Source organism: Rhinoderma darwinii, chromosome 3, assembly GCF_050947455.1.
Source record: "Rhinoderma darwinii isolate aRhiDar2 chromosome 3, aRhiDar2.hap1, whole genome shotgun sequence".
In the NCBI taxonomy this organism is placed as follows: Eukaryota; Metazoa; Chordata; class Amphibia; order Anura; family Rhinodermatidae; genus Rhinoderma; species Rhinoderma darwinii.
This window is the reverse complement of record NC_134689.1, coordinates 75,743,695-75,763,087: the sequence shown is the minus strand read 5'-3', so window position 1 is coordinate 75,763,087 and position 19,393 is coordinate 75,743,695. Positions and strand designations below refer to the sequence as shown.

Below are 19,393 nucleotides of genomic sequence, written 5' to 3'. Positions count from 1 at the left end.
TGATTGCTCCATTGTTTTTGGGGTTTTGCTTTTAAAGGAACAGGGTCGCCACAAAAAAATTTCTTATATCAGTTTGATGTTAGTGTTTTATTAAAAACGTTTGTATTTATTTGTGTTATTTTTACACTTTTTCTTCCCAATGGGGGCCATTTTTTTTTCCATTTCTGTATGTGTCGATTAACGACACATACAGACATGGAATACGGCAGCTCCAGTCCCATAGGGACTGCGAACGGGGCCCGTTCCATCCACTATGGTGTACGCCGTCTGTGGGAACGGCGCATGCGCCGCTCCCACAGTCCAATTTGAAATGCGTGCCGTCTGGCACCATTTTCCTGTGGACCGGAAGTTGCGGCCGGACAGTAAGATTACTACTTCCGGTCGCGGCTTCCGGACTTGTGCACATGGAGCAGCGGCAGCAGACGGAGCGGACGGTCCGGTGGGAGCGGCGGCGGCGACTGGAGAAGGTAAGTGATTTCTATGTATGTTCGTGTTTTACTGTGTTTACTAGTGTATGTTAACCTACTACACTGTGTGTTAGCTCAAAAAATGGCGACACAGTGTAGGAGGTTAGACCGTTCAATCCCCTCGTTTCTCCCGGCACTAGCCAGGATAAAGGAGGGGGGATTCTGAGAGCTCACTAGAGCGAGGGATTTTTTCCCAATTTTGCAGCATAAAGCAATGTGGTTGCTTTACCACATGCAATGCTGCAATTTTGGGAATTGCTCCATCTAGTGACCAGCAATGGGAAATATAAATTGAATCCAATTTATAATATTTCCTGACTCGTGAAAAAAATAAAAAACATTAGAACAATGTTTAATCACCCACACACTAATTGTTTAACTAAAAAAAAAAAATACATTTTTTGCTAACACATTCCCTTTAAGTCTTTCACCGTGCGGTAAAAACGACAGCTTTAGTTTTATTCTGCGTCAATACGATTATGGTGATACCAAATTTATATAGGTTTTTTTTTTATATTTTACAAAGAAAAGACTATTTTTTTTAAAAAAAAATTAATTGTTGTGTCATCACATTCTGACATCCAGAACTTATTTTTTGATCGATTGAGCGCTTATTTTTGGTGGGACGAGCTGTATCTTTCATTGGTACCATTTTATGGTACATACATCTTCCTGATCACTTTTTATTAATTTTTTTTTTTTTTGTAGAGCTAAGGTGACCAAAAAAACAGCAATTTTATAGTTTTAAATTCTCAGCGTTAATCGTGCGCAATAAATTACATTTTACTTTAGTCTACGGGTTTGTACGATTACGGCAATACCATACATATATATATATATATTAATTGTTTTAAGTCTTGCAGCGTTTGCACATTAAAATTACGTTTCTATAAAATAATTTAATTTCTGAGACACCATATTCTGAGCCGTAACTTTATTTTTTAGTCAAAAAGCTGTGGGAGGTTTTGTTTTCTGCGGGATGGGTTGTAGTTTATTGGTACTATTTTGGGGTAAATGCAACTTTTTGATCACTTTTTATTCTATATCTTGGGAGGGGTGGTGACCAAAAAATAGTGATGCTGACAGTTTTCCATTTATTTTGTTCGCGCCGTTCAGTGTGGAAAAAACAACATTATAGTTTTATAGTTTGGGTTGTTAGGAACAGGGTGATACCAAATGTGTGTACTTTAACGTTTTCATTTTTTCCTATAATAAATGACTTCTAGGAAAACAAAAACAGATTTTTATACTTTTATAAAACATTAACTTTTTTCTTTTTACACAATTTTTTTTTACCTGCAGCTCTGATCGCTGCTAGAATACATTACACTACCTAGGCAGTGTAACGTATTCCAACTGTCAGAGTGACATCACAGCAAGTCTATGAGGCTGGTCCTCATAGGCTTCCATACATGGTAGACCCGGAGGCTGTTCACTGGCCTCCGGATGCCATCACAAGCATCAGCAACCCCCACAATTGTATGGGGGCTGCTGATGTGCTACAAACACTCTAAATGTGGTGATCGCAATCAAGCGCTGCATTTAACGGGTTAATTGCCAAAATCAGCAGCAATCACCAATACTGGAGTGTCAGCTGTCGGGGACAGCTGACCTCCCAGTTCCAGATGCACACCGTGTCGCCGACAGTGTGCTTCGGGAACAACTGACATCCTGTCACTCTGCCAGGAAGCCTATCAGGACCAGCCGGAGGTTTGTCCTGATGGGCTTCTGTCCATGGCAGACACGGAGGCCATTGTTTGGCTTCCGTTTGCCATGCTATCGGCAAAAAGCGCGATTTCGGACCAGGGTCTGCCGATATGCTAGAAACCGCTAAAATTCGGGATTGCAACCGATTGCCGCATTTAATGTGTTAATTCGCCAAAATCAGCAGCAGAGGACCGTTGGCCAGCAAGAGTGGAGTGTCAGCTGTCGGTGACAGCTGAACTCCCAGTTACCGATGCACACTGTCGCCAGGAGTATGCTAATACATTACAAGTTAAAAAAAAAATGTTATAAATAAAGTTATCCCTTAAAGGACAGGTGTCACCGGGCAAATTTTTTTTTATGTTTTTGGTTTTAGTATGTTAAAATAAATTTTGTGTTTTACTTTTTTCTAACTTACTTCTCTATGGGGGCTGCAATTTTTTTTTTTTCATCTGTGTCGATTAACGACACATACAGAGATAGAATACGGCATATACATCCCCATAGTGAAAGCGAACAGGAGCCGTTCCATTCACTATAGCGTACGCTGTCTGTGTGGGAGCGGCGCATGCGCCGCTCCCACAGTCCAAAAGGAAGGTCATGTGAACCTCCCGCGACATTTTCATGTGGACCAGAAGCCACGGCCAGACAGTAAGACGACTACTTCCGGTCGCGGCTTCCGTCCATATGTTCAGAAGCAAGGACTAGGAGCATGTAAGTTATGTTTGTGCGTGTTATACTGTGTGATTACCACTGTATCTAATCCTACACTGTGCAGTCGCTCAAAAAACAGAGGCACAGTGTAGGAGGTTTGAACATTCAAACCGCTCCTTTCTCCTGGCACTAGCCAGGATAAAAGGAGGGAGCATTGTGCGAGTACACTAGAGCGTCTGTGTCTACACCAAATTTGCAGCATAAAGCAATGAGGTTGCTTTACCACATTGCAATGCTGCAATTTTGGGAATTGCTCCCTCTAGTGACCAGCACATGGAAAGGTTATAAATTAGAATCTAATTTATAATATTTCCTGACTTGTGAAAAAAATTAGAACAATGTGTAATCATTTACTGACTAACCGTTTAACTAAAAAAATAATATATTTTTTTCAAGCGACACATTCCCTTTATAACGGGATTTAAAAAAAATAAAATAAAAAAAAAGTCCCAAAATAAGTCATTTTGCATAAAATAAATTTTAATGCACCTACACTAAAAAAACAAAAAACCTACATAGGCATCTACACAACTGTAATAACCTGAAGAATGAATCTAACAGGTTATTTAGCGTGAAACGTGAACGGGATAAAAAAGAAAAACCATGACGAGAATCACTTTCCTAGATTAACTGTGGGAAAAAAAAAAAAACAATATTTCTCTTGCATAAAACAAGGCCTCATACAGCCATGTCATTGAAAATATATAAAAAAAAAAAGTTATGGCTGCTGAAAGGCAAAAACAGAACAATTTAGCTGGTCATTAAGGTCTTTTCAGGCCTGTCATTAAAGGCATGGTGTTGCCAGAAAAACATGTTTTTTTTTTAAAAATTAAACATTTAGTGTGTGGGTGATTAAACATTGTTCAAATTTTTTTTATTTTTTTCAAGAGACAGGAAATATAAATTTTTTCTAATTTATAATACTACCCATTTTTGGTCACTAGATGGAGCTAGTTCCCAAAATTGCAGCATTGCAACATTGGGTTAAAAGCCCTCGCTCTAGTGAGCTCTCAGCATCCCCCCCCTCCTTTATCCTGGCTAGTGCCGGGATAAACGAGGGGTTTGAAAGGTTTAACCTCCTACACTGTGTCGCCATTTTTTGAGGTAACCCACAGTGTAGTAGGTTTACATACAGTAGTAAACACACACAAACACTAACATACATTGAAATCTCTTACATGCTCCTGCCGCCGCGGCTCCCTCCGGCCCGTCCGCTCCCTTTGCTGCCGCTGTTCCATGTGCACAAGTCCGGAAGCCGCGACCGGAAGTAGTAATATTACAGTCCGGCCGCGACTTCCGGTCCACAGGAAAATGGCGCCGGACGGCGCCAATTTCGAATAGGACTGTGTGGGAGCGGCGCATGCGCAGTTCCCACACAGACGCCGTACACGGACGTGAATGGGACGGGAGCCGTTCAGTCCCTATGGGACTGTGGCTGCCGTACTCCATGTCTGTGTGTGTCGTTAATCGACACACACAGAAATGGAACAAAAAATGGCAGCCCCCATAGGGAAGAAAAAGTGTAAAAATAAGAAACAGTAAAACACAAACACACAAATGAATATAAACGTTTTTATTAAAGCACTAACATCTTTAACATATAAAAAATTTATTTGTGATGACACTGTTCCTTTAAAGGGAAGGGGTAATGATTTTTTTTTTTATTATATTGCTTTTAATAAACTAAACAAAAACTGTATTTATTAGTGTTGTGACTTTCTACTTTTTACTGTATTCAAACTTTTACTTCTCTATGGGGGCTGACATTTTATTTCCATCTCTGTATGTGTCGATTAACGACACATACAGAGATGCTATACGGCACCTACAACCCCATAGAGAATGCGAACGGGAACCGTTCCATTCTCAGAAGCGTACGCCGTCTGTGTGGGAACGGCGCATGCGCCGCTCCCACACAGCCCAAAATGCTCGTTCGTAGAGCGAAATCCGGCGCCATTTTCATGTGGACCGGAAGCCGCTGCCAGACAGTAAGATGACGACTTCTGGACATATGGTAAACGAAGCGAAGGCGCAAGGAATAGGAGCCAGCGGAGGCAGGAGCAGGTAATTTATGTTAGTGTATGTGATGTGTGTATTATGTTCGTGTGATACTGTCTCCTGAGCCCTGTATCCTCCTACACTGTGCAGTCGCTCAGAAAATGGCGGCACACAGTGTAGGAGGTTTGGAGACATTCAAACTCCTCCTTCTGGCACTAGCCAGAAGGGAGGGGGGATTGTGTGGACACGAGAGAAGTGTCCACTTCAAATTTGCAGCATAAATCAATGAAGTTACTTTACCACAGTGACCATGCTGCAATTTTGGGAACTGCTCCCTCTAGTGGCCAGCATATGGAAATGTTATAAATCAGAATCTAGTTTATAATAATTCCTGACTTGTGAAAAAATTAACAGTGTAATGACTCAAATACTAATTGTTTAACTGAAAAATAATAATTTCTAGCAACATTCCCTTTGTTTTAAAAACACTGTTTTCCAAGAGTGTTGACGTTTGATTCTAGTAATGGATCAAATAGCTATTTAGTGAGTCCTTCTAGAACGGTATTTAAATCCCATGGTAGAAGTTGAGATCTTTGGCTTTAATTAAAATGCTGCCTTCATGAATTTTTTTATTCATCTATGCTCATCCAGATTTTTAGCAAAAATTGCACTTAGAGCGGACACATGAATATTTAGGGTACTTAGCTTAAAGGGGTGGTCCGGGAACGGACAGCTGATTACCTATCCACAGGATAAGTCATCATTATATGATCGGTGGGGATCGAACACCCGAACCCTGCACCAATCAGCTGCCTCTGGTCATTGGATATCCATGTGGGAGCAACGATCTGGACCAGAATAGCGGCAAAGCTTCAGTAAGGCAGCTATGCAGTGTACGGAGCCATCTGCTTCCAGCTCCAAACTCTGCATAACATATGGCGCACTGGGTACAGTCACGCGGGTCATGTCTCGGGACCCCAGCCGCACCAAGAAAATGAGGAGATGGAGATGCGAGCCGGGTCCCAAGAGCCAAACCATGCACCGGACAGTTGCACGGGTCGGGTCGCATCAAAGTAATATATGCAATTTAAGTTCATGATTTAAACCCAAGGGGCCCAATGATCCAAGATTGTAAATCCACATACTTTTCTTTTGGAGTAGAACTCTCGATTGTCACCCCTGTTATTCTTTGGGAGCTGATATATGGCCATAAAGTTAAGGCCAAATGGGGACGGTTTATGATATTCTTTGAAATGCATTGCTAAGGGGCTCTTTTCGTCCCCATTTTTTTATATCCATTATATGTTCAGCAATTCAGAGTTGGACTTAACTTATGGCTTTCCCTAAATAAAATCTATTGCAGGGACAATAGATCAAATAGACAACCATCGACGAATGACCAGAAAGCATTTAACGTCCAACTTACAGCGATTAGACGAATCAAAAAATACATTGCTCTTCCTAATGAATTTACACTGAGCATGTAGCACATTTAAACATCCCTTTTAGATAGTGTGTAGGCGAGTTACTGCTTGCAGCTCTTTGAAACTCCGATCTTACAAGGAGATAACGAAGGTTTGGGGCTCTTTTAGACAGATGTCAAACTAGGGTGGTCACCGACCGTTTCTCAAATAATTCCACATAATCTCAGCTGTGGCAGTTTGTTTTTTTTCCAAGTATCTCCCTAACTCCTTCCCAGTGTTGTCCAAACCTAGAAATACATCTAACCTTGTTCTCTTGTTTCCCAGACAGTGGTAAGGATTTCACATTTTTCTTAGGGATTATTCTTTGTCCATTATGGTACAAAAGAGATTCCCTATTAGTATGTAATGGTGTATTATATCCATGTTTGATACATTTTGTGGAGTATCCCTTTTCAAAACGGGTCTTAAGTTCCAAGGGCTCCTGCTTAAAGTTATACAGATCAGAGCGGTTTCTGCATAATTGCAGAAACTGACCCACTGGTATACCTCGTATGAGGGATTTTAGAGGACTTTGTGCCAACAGAAGGGTGTTACCAGCTGTCGGTTTTCTAAATGTGCTTGTTTCTATTCTATCCTCATTTTTCCTTATGAGGTCCAGGAAGCCGATCTCATGGCAACTGGCTGTATATATGAGCTGTATATTACAGTTATTAAGTAGGTCGACAAACACATTTAACTCTTCACTTGTGCCAGTCCATGAAATAAAGACGTCATCGATAAAACTAAGCCAAAGGGAACACTATTTTTTGAATAGTTCACAAGGATAGACAGTTGCCATTTCCCAGTATCCTTAGCGGAGGCAAGTGTAAGATTGAGCACATTATGAACCCATGGCAGTACCATCCACTTGTAAATAAAATTGGTTATCGAAACAGAAAAATTCATTCTGATGGGCCAAATTCAGATCTTTATCGGTCAAGATAATATTCAACAACTTTTAAACCAACCGTGTGTAGAATCGTGGTGTAGAGGGATTAGCCATCTAATCCCACAAGTATACTATGAGATGGGATACTTAAAGAGGCTCTCACCACATTAAATGTGCCCTATCTTGTACATAACGTGATCGGCGCTGTAGAGTAGACTACTGCAGTGTGTTTTATTTCGAAAAATGATCTATTTTCACCAAGTTATGACCTATTTTAGCTTTAAGCCAATGACTTTAATAGACAAACTGGCCGTGTTTTTACTTTTGACCAAGTGGGCGTTGTGGAGAGAAGTGTATGATGCTGACCAATCACAGTCATTCACTTCTCCCCATTAATTTTTTATGCACATAGTGATCTTGCGTTGTTCACTATGTGCAGTCACATACACACACATTAATGTTACTGAAGTGTCTTGACAGTGAGTCCAACCAATTCGACACTTCAGTAACGTTTGTGTGTGACTTACAGCACAGCAAGAGTAATCTTGAAGTAAATGACAGAACAGCATGATCTCGATGTATTGTGTGAGTAAGTCACACACAAATGTTACCGAAGTGTTGGGATTGTGAATAGACATCCCGTCCTGGCTGGAGGTGATGTCTAGTCACTGTCAAGACACTTCAGTAATCTTAGTGTGAATGTGACTGCATAGTGATCCTGCGTTGTTAACTAAGTGCAGAGTAAATGAATGGAGAGAAGTGTATGATGCTGATTAGTAAGAGTCATACGCTTCTCTTTACAACACCCACTTGGTCAAAAGTAAAAACACAGCCAGTTGTCCATTAAGAAAGTCATTAGCATAAAGCTAAAATAGGTCATAACTTAAGTTTTTTAATAAAACCCACTGCTGTAATCTACATTACAGCACCGATCACATTATGTACAAGATAGGGCACTTATGTGGTCCCAGAGCATCTTTAAAGAGGCTCTGTCACCAGATTTTGCAACCCCTATCTGCTATTGCAGCAGATAGGCGCTGCAATGTAGATTACAGTAACGTTTTTATTTGTAAAAAACGAGCATTTTTGGCCAAGTTATGACCATTTTTGTAGTTATGCAAATGAGGCTTGCAAAAGTCCAAGTGGGTGTGTTTAAAAGTAAAAGTCCAAGTGGGCGTGTATTAGGTGCGTACATCGGGGCGTTTTTAATACTTTTACTAGCTGGGCGCTGTGAAGAGAAGTAACATCCTCTTCAGAACGCCCAGCTTGTGACAGTGCAGATCTGTGACGTCACTCACAGGTCCTGCATCGTGACGGCCACATCGGCAGCAGAGGCTACAGTTGATTCTGCAGCAGCATCAGCGTTTGCAGGTAAGATCGACTTACCTGCAAACGCTGATGCTGCTGCAGAATCAACTGTAGCCTCTGGTGCCGATGTGGCCGTCACGATGCAGGACCTGTGAGTGACGTCACAGATCTGCACTGTCACAAGCTGGGCGTTCTGAAGAGAAGGTTACTTCTCATCAGAGCGCCCAGCTAGTGAAAGTATTAAAAACGCCCCGATGTACGCACCTAATACACGCCCACTTGGACTTTTACTTTTAAACACACCCACTTGGACTTTTGCAAGCCTCATTTGCATAACTACAAAAATGGTCATAACTTGGCCAAAAATGCTCGTTTTTTACAAATAAAAACGTTACTGTAATCTACATTGCAGCGCCTATCTGCTGCAATAGCAGATAGGGGTTGCAAAATCTGGTGACAGAGCCTCTTTAAGTTATGTAGTTTGTTTTAGACACTGGGGATGTAGTGACCAAACGATGGTAATAGTTTCACAAAATTCTTCAACTTCTAGTCAACAAATTTACCTAATTTATGACTGGGTCCCGCTATACCGGAGATAATTGGACGTCCGGTTGGAGAGTCTCCTTGTGAACTTTGGGTAAGATGTATATGGTCAGCATTTTGGGTTCCTTAACATTTAGTTGAACTCAATCTTAGTTATTAAGCCTTCCTCGAGAGCAAACCAATTTTCAATTTAATTTTTGAGTAATCTCAAATAATGGACTACATTCCCACCTTTATCACTAAGTTTTATTATTATTTCTTTAATATTGCATAATTCACTTAGAGCCAAGCGTTCTTCATATGGAAGATTGTTTTATAGGATTAGACCATTTAATGCAGCTCAAATCCCGATCAATCCCTTCCATTAATTCTCTCATGTAACGGTTGGAAGAGATTGGTGGCAGTGAGGCAAGTGGGTTTTAAATCCATGAACTTTGGGACGATAGGTACAATAGAAGTAGAATTCAATGATTCAATGTTTAATTCCTCAAGAGCAGATAGTGCATCTTCCTCCTCAGGGGTAAGGTTATTTTTGAAGTCATTAAGTAACTCCTGCATGGTCTCGTCTGAACTCCAGTATTTGTAAAAATCCTCGCCAAGCCGTGGCCTATTTACGCAGAAGGGACGTTCTATTCTGCTCCATTGACAGAACTGGTCTCAAATCCCTTGTTGGCTGCTGTATATGCGCTCAAATGAGGAGTATACCCTTTTGTCCATTTACTATGATGACAATTTGAATTCTATACAGAATATATAGCTATGTCTGACAAGGCTACGTTTATTTATAGAGTCATTCATGACTATATGTAACAGTTACCCTGAACTAAATAAATAAAAATATATAGGCCTCATTCACACGACAGGGTCCGAGTGTCGGCCGGGAAAATCGGCCGTTTTTCCCGGCCGGTTTGCATCCGTTCCGATTCCGTTGCGGGCCAAGTTGCCGTTTTTTACCGGCCGATTTGCATCCGTTTTTTTCCCTGTCAGTTTTAAAATCGGATGAATTTAGCCCTTTGTAGATAATGCCACAGCCCCCCTGGTAGGTAATGCCACCCAGCCCCCTGCAGGCGATGCCGCCCAGCCCCCTGCAGGCGATGCCGCCAAGTCCCCTGCAGGCGATGCCGCCAAGTCCCCTGCAGGCGATGCCACCAAGTCCCATGCAGGCGATGCCACCAAGTCCCCTGCAGGCGATGCCACACAGCCCCCTGTAGGCGATGCCACCCTGCCCCCTGTAGGCGATGCCACCCTGCCCCCTGTAGGCGATGCCACCCTGCCCCCTGTAGGTGATGCCACCCTGCCCCCTGTAGGTGATGCCACCCTGCCCCCTGTAGGTGATGCCACCCTGCCCCCTGTAGGTGATGCCACCCTGCCCCCTGTAGGTGATGCCACCCTGCCCCCTGTAGGTGATGCCACCCTGCCCCCTGTAGGTGATGCCACACAGTCCCCTGTAGGTTGCACCCATCCTCCCCCCCCTTCCAGGAGAAGTCACTGACTTCAATGTCCATATATGGACAGTGTAGTCACTGACTTCTCCTGAAGAGGAATTCCCTGCCACAGGTCAGGAATTCCGCTTCAGAAGTGAGTGACGTCACTGTGTCCATATATGGACAGTGTAGTCACTCACTTCTCCTGTAGCGGAATCCCCGGCCATAGAGTCGGGGATTTCGCTGCAGAAGTGAGTGACTTCGCTGTGTCCATATATGGACAGTGTAGTCACTCACTTCTCCTGTAGTGGAATCCCCGGCCATAGAGTTGGGGATTCCGCTGCAGAAGTGAGTGACTTCGCTGCGTCCATATATGGACAGTGTAGTCACGCACTTCTCCTGTAGCGGCATCCCCGGCCATAGAGTCGGGGATTCCGCTGCAGAAGTGCGTGACTTCGCTGTGTCCATATATGGACAGTGCAGTCACGCACTTCTCCTGTAGCGGAATCCCCAATCCCCAGCCAGGGATTGGGGATTCTGACTCCTACAGCGAGCAATAAAAGATCCTCCTCCTCCTCACATGCACTCTGCACTGTGAGGAGGAGAGAGAGTGCGCGAGCGACGGTAGACCCGGCCATCACTCGGGACACATTCCGGTGATGGCCGTGTATTACCCGGCCCCATAGACTTCTATGGGAGCCGGGCGGCCGGGCACCCAGCTGAAAATAGAGCATGTCCTATTTTTTGACGGGCGGTTTTCCCGGCCGTCAAAAAAATCGGTCGTGTGAATAGCCCCATTAGGGGGCTATTATTCCTAATGCAGCCGGGTGCCGGCCGATTTATGAACGGCCGGCACCCGGCCGGGAATCAGTCGTGTGAATTCCGCCATATAGTAATTTTCAGTCCATGGTATTTTTAGTGGTACTATTTGTATATGAATCGTAAGGTGGTACACATTCAATCTGTATGCAACCATATTTTCCATTATGACTAATATTTATGCATTAAGCTAGATTTGCGTAGTATATACTCTTTTGGATTAACATTTTCTATCATTGAATCATATTTACTACCCGACCAGGTCTGTGTTGTCTGTCAGTTTATGCAAGAATGTACATATTAAATTTTAACTATAATCTAATAAATTTCTACTTTTAAAGTCAATTTGAGCCGAGTGCCCAATTAGATATATAAATAATCCTGATATATATATCCATCTATATCTCAGGATTATTTTCTTCTCCCCCTGTCTATATTATACACATTGGTAAACATTCATAGGGTTTAAAAAAAAAAACATTTAGGCAAAAATCACTCAGTTCTACATGCAAGTGATCCAAAAAGACCAATAGTTCAACATGATCCTAAAAACAAATTGCGCTCCCTCCCTTCTGAACCCTACAGCATGCCAAACAGCTGTTTCCTTCCACATATATGGCATCGCCATACCAGGGAGTACCCTTTTAACAATTTTTGGGGTGTGTGTCTCCAGTGGCACAAGCTGGGCATGACATTTGCCACTGAAATGGCATATCTAAGGAAAAATGTACATTTTTACTTTACACCATCCGCAGCGCAATATATGGAAAAACCTGTGGGGTGAAAATGCTCACTACACTCCTTAATAAATGCCTTGAAAGGTGCAGTTTTCAAAACAGTCACTTCTCATGGGTTTATTATTTCACATCAGAGCCTCTGCAATTGTGAAACCAATACTTTGCCAAATTAGGCCTTAACTTGCATGGTGCTCTTTCACTCTTGAGCCTGGTCGAATGTCCAGTCAAAAGATAAGGGACACATGTAGGAGGATTCTAAAACCAGGAAACACAGTATAATAGTTAGAGAGCTGTCTTTTCATGGTGGAATAAGTTGGCCACCACATATTTGCATATCTATGGAAAAATTCCCATTTTCACTCTGCAACATCGAGTGCACGCCATTTTCTGGAAAACACCTGTGGGATTAACATGGTCACTACACCCCTATGTGAGGGGTGCAGTTTCCAAAATTGGGTCACTTCTGGTGAGTTTTCAATGTTTGTCTTACAGGGGCTTTGCAAATTCGACATAGCGCCCAGAAACTAATCCAGCAAATTCTGCACTCCAAAAGCCAAAAGGTTCTTCTGAGCCCTGTGTGCCCAAACAGCAGTTTATGACCACGTATGGAGTATTTCCGTACTCCAGAGAAGTTGCTTTACAAATGTTGAGTTTATTTTCTTTGTTGTTGAGAAAATGAAAAATAACTAATTGATTAACAATAATTTTGTATTGTATCTAGGGATGTCACGATACCAGAATTTGGACTTCGATTCCGATACTTCGCTTAGTATTGCGATTTCGATACCAATTTCGATACTTTGCCAACAGTAATAAAAAAAAAAAACATTCATGTGATGAATTTTGAACGTGCCTCACATTAATAGTAATTAATCCCATCATGTTTCTCAGTCATATTGGGTTAATGTGCGAGGTACATGATGGGGTTAATTACTATTAATGTGAGGAACATGGAGGTTAAATTCATCACACCTCACATTAATAAGTGAATGAAAGCCGTGTTTATTTCATTTTTTTACAGCGTACACATCATAAATGATGCAAAAAAATTGTTGTGCGCGCCATTACTGAATGTGTGAATATTTTATGTATTGAGACTTATTTTAATGTTTATTGTTAAAAAGGTGAATGTGTATTTTTTTTACATTTAACAATACTTTGTTTTTACTTTATTTTTAAACTTTAATGTACTGACATATCAGATATGTGCCAGTACATTAACCTGTGGACAGAAAGCACACAGGCAGTTGTTAGGACATACTTGGGTATGTCCTAACAGGAAATATGGTAAGACAGCCCTGGGGTCCGTCAATAGACCCTGAGCTGTCTGCCCATATATGGTATGGCCCTCGATCGCGTCACAGGAATTCCCCGTGACGCGATCCAGGGGCATCCCCCTTCTCATTTTCTCCTGAATGCTGCAGTCAGCTGTGATCGCAGCATTCAGGGGAATAACGGCGGAGAGGTCTCTCTGATCTCCGGCGTTATAGAGCGGGGCTGTGGCTGTGTAATACAGTCATTGCCCCGCACCTGACAGAAAGTGTGTGCGCGGTCAGCATGAGGAGGTGCGGCCGGCGCTGCACTAATGAGCGGCAGTTCAGGCGCTGGAGACAGAACATGTGGGCGTTTTGTAGAGCGCCTGCCATGTTCGGTCTTCAGTGCCGCCTCATTAGCCGGCCGCATCACATCATCCTGACCCTGCGCACTTATCATGACTCAGGAGCGCGGCAATGGCTGTACACAGCCGCAGCCGCGCTCCCATACATTCATGTATTACTATACTGAGCTGTGCGGCTGCGCAGCTCAGTATCGAACCGTTTAGGGATGCACAGTATCGAAACAGTATCAAATTTGAAAGTAATGCGGCCCGTCAACTTCCCATTTTTTCTATATGCGGTCCACTTACCCGGCTGAGTTTGAGACCCCTGGCTTAGAACACAAGCAGCAATTTCTCAGGCTTTGAATAAAATTTCAAAAGCCTCTTTTTTTTAGGTTCCAGTTCAGTTCTCAAGTGGCTTTGAGGGGCCCATATATTAGAAACCCCTATCAAACAGCCCATTTTAGAAACTAGACCCCTCAAAGTATTCACAGCAGCATATAGAAAGTTTATTAACCATTTAGGAGTTTCACAGGAATTTAAAGGAAAATATTCTTTTTATTCCATGTAAAACAGAAGGTTTCACCAGAGAAACGCAACTCAATACTTATTTCCCAGATTCTTTCGTTTTGAGAAATATCCCACATGTGGCCCTAGCGCACTAATGGATCCTTTTTATTAGGCACCATGTCCGGTTTGAAGGGGTCTTGTGGTGCCAAAACAGTGAAAACCCCCAAAAGTTACCCTATTTGGCGAACTACACCCCTCAAGGAACTTATCAAGGGGTATAGTGGGCATTTAGATCCCACTGGTATTTTTTCTGCATTTTCTGGAATTAGGCTGTGCAATTGAAAATCACATTTTTACGATAAAATGTAAAAAAAAATTGATTTTGACAAGGAATAAAGGAGAAAAAGGACACCAACATTTGTAAAGAAATTTCTCCCGATTACAGCAGTAACCCATACGTGGTCATAAACTGCTGATTGGACAAACAGCAGAGGTCAGAAAGGCAGGAGCACTATTTGGCATGTAGATTTTGCTTGATTGGTTTCTGGGTGCCATGTTGCACTTGCAGAGCTTCTGAGGTACCAGTACAGGGGAAACCCCTTAAAAGTGACCCCATTTTGGAAACTAGACCTTGAGGAATTTGTTGCAGTTTTTATGGGGGTGCATGAGACCTTTACATCAGCTTTTATTCTATTTTTAAGAGGTGTGGCGATTAAAAAAAAAAAAAAAAAAAAAACTATTGTTTTTTACAGCATTCCCCATGCGCTATAAATTACTTTATGTCTTATTTTGTTTGGACAATAATACTGTTTATTTAAAAAAATCATTTACTTTTTGTGTTGCCATATTCTAGGAGCGATAACTTTTATTTTTCAATCAAGAAAGCTGAGCGAGGACTTGTTTTTTTGCGTAACGAACTGTAGTTTTGATCTGTACCATTTTTAGGTACATGTGACTTTTTGATCTTTTATTCAATTTTTTGGGAGATGAAGTGACCAAAAAAAATTGTGATTCTAGTATGGTTTATTATTTTCTATTATGGCCTTCACCGCGCGGGGTAGATATACTTTTGTAGCTCAGGATGTTACGGCTGCGGTAATACCAATTATGCAGTTTAATTTTTTTTTATTAATAAAGGACTGATCAGGGAAAAAGGGGATTTTTACTTTTAAAGCCTTTATTTTCACACTTTATCCTATTCTAATACACTGCACTACATGCATAGAGCAGTTTATTAGAGCGGTCAGCTACTCGCTATTAGCAAGTATAGTGAGTCCTGACTGTACCGACCCACTAGGCTTCCATAGACGGCATAGACGGGCGTCATTATTAGGCGTCCCATTGCCATAGCAACTATCGCCGCCCGCTATCATGTAGCTGACCGGCGATTGTGGTTTAACCCCTAAGAAGCCTCGATCGCTATTGAACACGGCTTTTAAGCGATTAATCAGCAGGGACACTGCGATGGTTCCCTACTGTAGGAGCTGCGTTAACTGCAGTAAGAGAAAGCAGGTGCCACAGCACCTGTATATGTCGGGAGGACGGCCGAAACGGCCGTTCTTCCAGCGACGTACTATTCAATCATGGAGCTAGAACGATGTGGCTACCATGACGGAATGGTACGTCGCTGAGCGCAAACAGGTTAATGTTAATCATAAAAACGTTGTTTTTTTTAAATGTAAACATTACTTTATTTTTTTAGCTTTAAACGTTAATGTACTGGCGTATATCTATAGGCCAGTACATTAGCCTGTGTACTGATTGTACGCAGGCAGTTGGGACATAAATAAGTATGCCTAACAGGAAATATGGTCAGAAAGCCATGGGGTCCTCCAATGGACCCTGGGCTGTCTGCCCATCTATGGTATGTCCCTCAATCATGTCACAAGGATTCCCTGTGACACGATTCAAAGGGCATGTCCCTTCTCATTTAGCCCTTGAACGCTGCAGTCTGCTTCGCTCGCAGCCTTCAAGGGAATAGCGGCAGAGACCAGCGGTTTCTCTGAACTCCGCCATTAGAGCGGGGCTGCGGCTATGTAATACAGCCATTGCTCCGCTCATGGCAATAAGCGCACGCGCGGGAGATCAGCATAAGATGACGTGGCCAGCGCTGCACTAACGAATGAGAACATTGGGGGGGTGGGGGTTGTAGTGCGCCCACCATGTTCTATCGTCCGTGCCGGCAACGGCCGCATCACATCAAGCTGACCGCAAGCGAACGTGTTAGGAATCAGGAGAGGGGCACTGACTATTACATAGCAGCTTAGTATAGAAATACACAAAATAATGGTTTCGAAACTTTTGAGGGTGCACAGTATCGAAGTTTAGATGAGTTGTGCAACCCTACGGGGGATGACTATGAACTATATAAGCCTTCATAGATAACTGGACCACGCGGGTAATTTTGAGTAATTTGAGCTCAGTAGAACACGACCGTATGATCTGCAGCATTTCCAGTTACATACACAATTTACCAGGGGGCTACCAGTTAAGTCATTTGAACATTACCTATGACATTTCTTAAAGGGGTTTTCCCATCAGACACATTTATGACATATCCACAGGATATGTCAAATGTCAGATACATGGGGGTCCCAAGTGGTGAGACCCGCATCTATCTTTAGAACAGGCCCCCTTAAACCCTGTCCCTACCGCTCGTGGCTAGCGCGTGTGATTTCCAACCATGAATTAGAGACCGCTTAGATCGCATCCTACGCGGCTTCTGTAATTGCCATTCACTACTATGGGACTTAGAGAAACAGCGTAGCTGAACAAGCTAAGCCGTTTCCGTAATTCATGGTCGGAAATACCAAGCGTCAGCCACAACAGAGCGGTAGAACAGGGCTTGGGGGGCCCGCTCTAGAGATAGGTGGTGGGTCCCAGACCCGCATTTATGACAGCCTGCGGATATGTCATAAATGTCTGATGGGAAAACCCCTTTAATGAAGTTGCCACTGGGTATTGATCTCTAAATACGCCACATGATACATGAATCCGTACAATTACAATAGTCACAAGCATCGCGAGTCAGTAATAGCCTCTTGGGTAGCCACTGCTTTAGTACATCAGAAAGGTGGCCCAGGGATGATACTAGCGCACCAGCTCAAGAAGCTTGTAAGAGCGCTGCACACGTTTATACATAAAGCGTATTGAGCAAGAGAGCCGTCCATAAAAGAGCGCTAACCTGCCGATAAACCCTCACAAACTGTGTACAAGGCAAGCCCCTCCCCCTATGCCAGATGGCGCCAACAAAAGCAGAGGAACAAAGGATGAATCGCATAGTTAAATATATACAGTTACCATAGTAAAGCTCCACAACTTACGCGGCTTGATTTACACTTGGAGAAATATCAGGTACGCACCCTGCGTCCTCTTCGGCTTTGATTGCATCGATCTGCTCACCCTCGGAACCATTTTGGCCTACAGGTTCCACTGACTGTTTAGATTCGGCGGAGTCACCCTCTGCAGCCTCATGGCCATTTTCTGAGGTTTCCATATACAGCTCGGGCTCCGACATTTTTGAACAATCGAGCAGGGTGGGAGAAATCACGTCCTTAAGAAAAAAAATAAAGTTAGATAAGAGGGCGTTCAGACGTTCGTGTAGTATTAGACACGAATTGCGTTATACACCCAGTGATCGCTACGCTGAAACCAACAATGCTGTCGAAGTAAAACGTGCGCCGCTTAGGGAAATTACCGTAAAAAAACAGCCACGAGTGCGTAGCGTCAATGTAAGTAACTCGACCTCCTCGTTTCCGGACAGCTCACGAAGACGCCGCTGGTACTTGCAGGAAACCGCTCGCCTCCTCCAAAATGGTTTCTCGTGAGAATGCCAACTCGTGGCTACCTTTATAAAGCCGGAACGGCGCACCACAGAACACAGACGCTTACAATTGGTTAATGCAGAAACAATCTCGTATTATCGAGCTTCGCTATTGGCTAGTCTATCGCAGAGGCTAAAGGCGGGGCAATTGGCTGCGTTTCATCGCGAGACTTTTAAAGTGGACGAACCTGTGGGAAAGGTTTTATTGTCTGTCGGTGGCAATGCTCATCTTTTTGTGGAAGGGTTGATGGCTTAAAAGAGGCTCTGTCACCAGTTTCATACTTCCCTATCTTCTACCTAATATAATAGGCGTTGTGTTGTAGATAACTATTGTGTTGTTTTTTTGTTTTGTTTTTTAAAAAAACAAAACGTTTATTAGTGACAAAGTTATGGGCATTTTAACATTTATGCAATTTTTTGGTAAAAAGCTGGGCTTTTTTTTTACTTTAACCCTGTCGGCGTTTTAAAGAAAAGTATATGACGCTGACATTCATGCCTAGCGTCAGTCACAGCATAGCGTGAAAGATCACGCTATGACGTCACTCTCCCGCACTGCTTTTCCTTCACTGGAGTGTCGAGAGAATGACCAGACATCGCCTCCAGGCTGTGACCACGCTGTGCTGTGACTAAAGCTGGACATGGATGAGGAAAAGTGTATGACGCTGATAACAACACCGTAGTTATCTACAACACAGCGCCTATTAGATAGGAGATAGGGAAGTATGAAACTGGTGACAGAGCCCCTTTAAAGAGGCTCTGTCACCAGATTTTGCAACCCCTATCTGCTATTGCAGCAGTTCGGCGCTGCAATGTAGATTACAGTAACGTTTTTATTTTTTAAAAACGAGCATTTTTGGCCAAGTTATGACCATTTTTGTATTTATGCAAATGAGGCTTGCAAAAGTACAATTGGGCGTGTTGAAAAGTAAAAGTACAAGTGGGCGTGTATTATGTGCGTACATCGGGGCGTTTTTACTTCTTTTACTAGCTGGGCATTCTGACGAGAAGTATCATCCACTTCTCTTCAGAACGCCCAGCTTCTGGCAGATCACGCTGTGTCGTCACTCACAGGTCCTGCATCGTGTCAGACGAGCGAGGACACATCGGCACCAGAGGCTACAGTTGATTCTGCAGCAGCATCGGCATTTGCAGGTAAGTCGATGTAGCTACTTACCTGCAAACGCCGATGCTGCTGCAGAATCATCTGTAGCCTCTGGTGCCGATGTGTCCTCGCTCGTCTGACACGATGCAGGACCTGGGGAAGTGACGTCACAGCATGATCTGCCAGAAGCTGGGCGTTCTGAAGAGAAGTGGATGATACTTCTCGTCAGAACGCCCAGCTAGTAAAAGTAGTAAACACGCCCCGATGTACGCACATAATACACGCCCACTTGGAC

The 19,393-nt window shown here is 43.0% G+C and overlaps 1 protein-coding gene across 2 annotated transcripts in view; it reads right to left on the bottom strand.

Moving 5' to 3' along the window:
• Positions 1-18,085, bottom strand: part of HNRNPAB (heterogeneous nuclear ribonucleoprotein A/B) — a 60,644-nt gene extending 42,559 nt beyond the window's left edge. The window contains exons 1-2 of one of the 2 annotated variants that reach the window (XM_075856410.1): positions 17,871-18,085; positions 17,497-17,726 (exon numbers count right to left, since the gene is read on the bottom strand). In XM_075856410.1, the coding sequence (XP_075712525.1) occupies positions 17,497-17,690 (194 nt within the window). In that variant the 5' untranslated portion in view covers positions 17,691-17,726; positions 17,871-18,085. The remainder of the gene's footprint in view (positions 1-17,496; positions 17,727-17,870) is intronic. The other variant, XM_075856409.1, reaches the window with a different exon arrangement.
• Positions 18,086-19,393: the final 1,308 nt, after the last annotated feature.